This window comes from Trachymyrmex septentrionalis, unplaced genomic scaffold (genome assembly GCF_001594115.1).
Source record: "Trachymyrmex septentrionalis isolate Tsep2-gDNA-1 unplaced genomic scaffold, Tsep1.0 scaffold29, whole genome shotgun sequence".
Lineage (NCBI taxonomy): Eukaryota > Metazoa > Arthropoda > Insecta > Hymenoptera > Formicidae > Trachymyrmex > Trachymyrmex septentrionalis.
The window spans coordinates 2,216,694-2,222,247 of NW_017305451.1; the positions used below are offsets into that span (position 1 = coordinate 2,216,694).

At 43.2% G+C, this 5,554-nt stretch overlaps 1 protein-coding gene across 3 annotated transcripts in view; it reads left to right on the top strand.

The window, feature by feature from the left end:
• LOC108749477 (C3 and PZP-like alpha-2-macroglobulin domain-containing protein 8) overlaps window positions 1-5,554 on the top strand; it is a 9,726-nt gene that overhangs the window by 1,805 nt on the left and 2,367 nt on the right. For 2 of the 3 annotated variants that reach the window (XM_018488235.1, XM_018488237.1), the window contains exons 2-4: window positions 3,861-3,997; window positions 4,216-4,340; window positions 4,520-4,659. In XM_018488235.1, the coding sequence (XP_018343737.1) occupies window positions 3,861-3,997; window positions 4,216-4,340; window positions 4,520-4,659 (402 nt within the window). Of the gene's footprint in view, window positions 1-3,860; window positions 3,998-4,215; window positions 4,341-4,519; window positions 4,660-4,981; window positions 5,012-5,554 lie in introns of all 3 variants that reach the window. The other variant, XM_018488236.1, reaches the window with a different exon arrangement.

A 5,554-nucleotide genomic window follows, 5' to 3' on the forward strand; every position in this document is an offset into this window, starting at 1 on the left:
CTCTATTAAATATATTCTTTAAAGTATACTCTTGGATCGATGCCACCGCGTCGTGTTTACGATGCTAAAATATCTCGTTCCTTTCATTATCTTTTCATTATCATTCGCGCTTCTCGTACATCTTTCTCGGATATAATTAAAACGGAATCCCTGGGTACGTGTTGAAAATCTAGGAACAGACACTTTTCCCATTCATCTCACCGTGAAATTCAAGCAGTCTATCGCGTGGCTCTAATTACATTACACGTAACCTCCCCCGCCGACCGAGCCCTTTCACGTCACGTCAACTTTTACCTTCGCGAAATCGCACGGATGAAGCCTCGCCCGTCGATGCTTTGAACTCATCGATCGTTTTTTTTTTTTTTTTTCTTTCCCGATCCCTCGAAACTCACGCGAAACATACGGCGTTGTTTCGTCACTTACGTAACCGGCGCGACGGAAAGACGAGTTCGCGGACACAAATACCGTTCGAAAACAAAGGAACCAAAGATACTGTGCCGACAATGAAAAAAAAATCGTTCAGTCACGAGCTACACGGGTGATCGTTCAGGTCGCACAAATATTGTCGAGACATGCCTCGCGTCGTTTAAGCCCCGCGAAAGAAGGCTCTGTCGTTCGGACCGGCGTAACGTCGAACCGGGGAAAATTCGGTAAGGACGTGCTCCGCGTGAGAGAGCAGGTGGCAGAGATTGCTAGCCGAGAGAGTGGCACCTGTTGTAGCCACGTATATCAGCACGGTTCAGCAGCAGAACGCTCGTTGCATGTTGCACGCCGTGGTCCACCTTGCCGGCGAAGCGACACCGACAGTTGCCATGCGAGGTCAATGGCAGCACGACGGCGAATGGCTCTACGAATAGTTCTACATACCGTTACGTCGAGCTATCGGCGGCGATTTACTGCACAGGATCAACCGGGCGCGCGACTATTTAGCACGAAACCGTCTCTCAGGTCATTACAAAGATCATCTCCACCCGCTCTCGACAGAGAGCTTCTTTCGCGGGACTTAAATGTCGCGAGGCGTGTTTTAACAATACTTGTACGACCTGAACGATCACCTGTGTAACTCGTGATTGAACGTTTTTTCGCGCGCCAGCCAGATTCTGTCTCGTCCGTCGCTTCGTCTCGGTTGGAAGAAAAAGAAAAAATTCTATAACCGAGGGTTTCCGCTCCGGGTTTCCATGAATTGAAATTAATGAGGTTTCGACGATGGTAAGCCTTAAGTAAGAAATCAATCAATCATAGTCGCTTACTTTTCTCGTATTTCATTGATCAATTTCTTACGGCTTGAGACTTAAAGTTTAGGTATTGACTTATTGTAGAAAAGCCACACAAGGCTCGTAGAAATGAACCTATACTGCAATAAATTGCGTGTCTAATTTCAATTCTTCGAAACTCGGAGCGATTGGTTTACAATTTTTCCTTTTCTTACTGGCACACTGGCTTCTTTGTCTACTTTTATAAAAGAAAAGGAAGAAGAAACCGGTATACTGATCGATTTCAGTGGAGATAAATAAGTCCTCTTAAGAGGACTTTGCCAAATGGAAACTCGCTCGCACGCGCGACGCTCGGATGAGTGTAACCAGCGGCATTCGTAGTTGCGCAATGCGAATTGACTCAATGGCTCTAATTCTCGCGTTGTTATGTTAATTGGGAAAGAAGCACGACCCACATTACAGAAGCTAATCAATTTGCTACGCATTAAATTAACGCGATTTAAGCGATCACAGGACTCGATGAGATCCCTTCAACGATAAAAAGATTCTCAAGTTCAACATGGAACGCTTAAACTCTCTTCTCTCTCTCTCTCTCTCTCTCTCTCTCTCTCTCTGTTCTTGTTCAGGAATTCTCTAAAATTTAATTTAATTATCGAAGCAAGACACCGCGTAATTTGAAATAATTAGCTAATTGCCCAAAGAGAGGCAGATAATTAGATCGGCGTTCTGTCGGACGTTGCGAGCGCTCGATCTCCTTTCTCCTTTTCTTTCTCAGATGTCGTAGCTGGACATATTAGAAGACCGTCGCGCGCGATTGTTCTGGATCGCGGACATCGCGTAATGTGAAGTAATTGACATCGAAATAAGAATGACATCAGCACGGCGGCATTAGATCTGGTACGCTCGGCGACGGCCTCGATTTTAGTATCGGCGACGTATGTATATATTATTCGCCACAACGAGTGCCTTAAGAGGGATCTGAATTTCTCGTGGCGAGGTCCATGCCAAGCCACCTCGTGCGATCCCTTTCCTCATTTACGATGCGTATGATGTCAGCGTTGTGAACTGACCGCGACACATACTCGCCTAACTATTTATAATCGTTACGTTGTGGTTGGTAGCCGCGTCGTTCGCGCACTATTCGATTTTCATAAGCGAACGAAATAGGGAAAATAAATGGGAAACGTATAGGAAAAAAGCTCAACGTCGCGTATTATCTCGTATTTCGATTCTCGCGCACGTCTCAACACGTGAGAAAACTATGACGATGATAGTACTAATAGCATTCAAAGGCCCGCCCGATTCTGATTCCTCGTCGGATCAAAATCGAGAAACGAAGAATTCCGAAGCGGAAGAGTAAGCGGTCACTAGAGTCCGAAGCTTTTGCCGAAACTGAACTGAAACACTCGGCTGTATGTCAATTTCAACCGAAACCGATGAAAATTAAAAATTAAAAAAAATCCTATAAAGGCAACATGTAGACAATGCCCATATATCACATGCACTTTTTCTTCATTCTTTCAATTTATTGAAACAATAATTCGACCAAAATCGAAAATAGTTGTGTGTCAATTTTGGCCAAAGAAAATATAAGTACTTCTTCTTCATAAATTCATCATAATTTAATTATCGTAACAATAATTACACATATTAAAATTAATATTTATAAAAAATAGCTGTATGGTTTCAATCGAAATCAACACGTAATAAGTGTTCGTTTTCAGTTTCGATAAAAGTTTCGATCGGACTCTAGTAACATCGATCGCTTTCTAAAACATTATCGGGATTTTTAGTATAGAATTATTAAAAAAAATGATGTCACTGGACTAAGAATAGCGATTTGTTCAGTTCTTAAATGGCGTCTACAATCAGGTTTTAATGTGTAAAATTGAAGTTTAAGCCCACGTCATAAGAAATTGACCAATCATAATCGAGTAAGAAGAATAATCGACTGTGATTGATCAGATTCTTTTTGAATCAGATCCGTTTGAATTTAAGCTTAAATTTTGCGCCTTAAAATCTCATTATAGATGTTGTTTTACGGCGAATGGGTCTCAGCGGAAAATTACGTCGCTTATTTAACACATCATGGACGAGTATTTATGACCTCGTAATTCGATCGACTCGGAAATGCGGGAGGTGATTCTAAAACCTTGCGTGCAGTATCGAAATTATCGGTGTGTCTATTTTTATGACCGATTAGCTTTATGCAAACGTATTTTTTTTGTGTATCTATACATTTGTAAATGACAGTGACTCATCCTTGACGACGATTCATAACATTTTGTATGTTTTATGAGCCTCTTAAAAGCATATTTTTCGCGTGCACGTGGTCCAATTACGCTGAATGACCTTTCCGGAACCTGCCATTGAAACTTATTGTGAGATGTAACATAAGCCACGTGCGATATTGATCGAATCCTGCACTGTCCTACTTTCTTGACCGAAACTGCTACAGGTCGGTCTGGCGTCGAGATGTCTCGATGTTCGGCATCGACGCGTCTCCGCGACGCGGAAAAATATCCGTAATAATATTAAGTAATCAGCCCCGCCAGTCGACTGCGACCCCGGCTGATTAGTCACGTGCAGCACTCGATCTGATTTATACTGCAACTTCTTAAAGCTTAGCTTTATTTTCTTTTCTAGCGCTTAACACCGAGGACAAATTGGAGTATCATTTCTACCCCGTGACAGCCGGGCAAATTCAGTTTCGGATAAAAGCGCCGAACGATGCCCACGTCGCCCTCACCACGGCATCCCAGGAAGGAGATCCCATGTATGAGGTAAGATTTTTGTTTTACCCTTTCTCGCATTTTATTATATCCAGAATGCTTGAGTAGCGGCGGATATCCTTTCGAGTCGTAGATCCTATCGGAGTCTGGCTCGCACGATGAGTTTCGGCTCCTTGACGGCGCACAAAAAGCGCCGTCGCGCGTCGTAATAATTAAATCCGTAATGCAACGAAGCGTTGAATTTGAAGACTGCGTCTCTCTCTCTTCAGGTCTTCATCGGTGGTTGGAACAACAGCAAGTCCGTCGTGCGCAAGAATAGAGCTAAGCCGGAAGTAGCGGAAACGGAAACGCCCGGCATTCTGAGCGCGGATGAATATCGCGGCTTCTGGATCAGGTATATATAGGCGCTTAGAGTCGCCAGATTTATTATTATAATTAGAAAGTCGTTAATGGCTTAACGGTACATTGTTATTGTGCTTTAACTCGCTACAAGTCTGTATCGTACGAATCCAAAGGGTCCTACATAATTAGTGGGATGTTATATATACTTATTATTCTTTACAAAACCCGCAGGTGGGGCAACGGAGTTCTTACGGTGGGCAAAGAAGGCGAGTCTGATCCTTTCCTGAGCTACGCCGACCCGGAACCATTCGGGATAGGTTACTTCGGCGTTTGCACCGGCTGGGGTGCAACCGGTGAATGGCTCATCGAAGGTAGGAAGTCAGAACTCTTTCCCGAACCCGCGATCTAACGATACACTTCTTCTTGCCAGATTTCCCTCTCGTAATCGTCAGTGGCTTTCCCGTCGTAATCTCCATCTTATATTTTACAGATAACAGTAGACATCCGTAGTTACAACGGGTAGAAAAATAATAAAGAGAACGAGACTCTCGTAAATTAGGCTGTCTCTATAATAGATTGATCAGTGCCTGTATTTCCTATATTTCCGTAGATAAGATTGATCACTTTCTGATATTCTCTGATGATTCTCTTTTTGGTATCCTTTCGGATTGCGGCATCGCGGCACTCGCACAGCCATATGCTGCGGCGGCGATTACGGTGGGCGTACGTAATGTATTGAGCAAAGAAAATTCACGAGATCCCTGCAAGAGCGTAACGTAGTTCGCACGTGACGTCCCAGTAGATTCTGCTTTTCTGCTCGTTAGTTTCTGCCCGAGTACACGTTTTTGACGCTTTCCTAGCACGTTACCTGTCCCCATCACGTGTGACCGTCGACGCTGAATTAAAAACGTCTCTTTTTCACGGAGACTCGTCCCTGTGTGGCTCTTAACGGATCCAAGAAAAAACGCAGCGCGTTCATTAATTCATTGCGTCGACATGCACAGCACGTTCGGCTATGATAAATCAGGAGCATCGTGGGTAGTGATTGATGTCCTTTCAACACGTTTACGTACACATCGATTGATATAGATTTTAGATTTATTTATTTAATTACTACTTTCTAGCCATTGAAAAGTCAATCAACCGTATTGACTTAATGAAAAGCACGTAAAATTAACTTTCTAATAGAAATTCCTTCGATTCAGAGCGTATCGAGAACAATTCGGTGTCTATGAACGTAATTATTTTCTTAAAATACGATAAGAT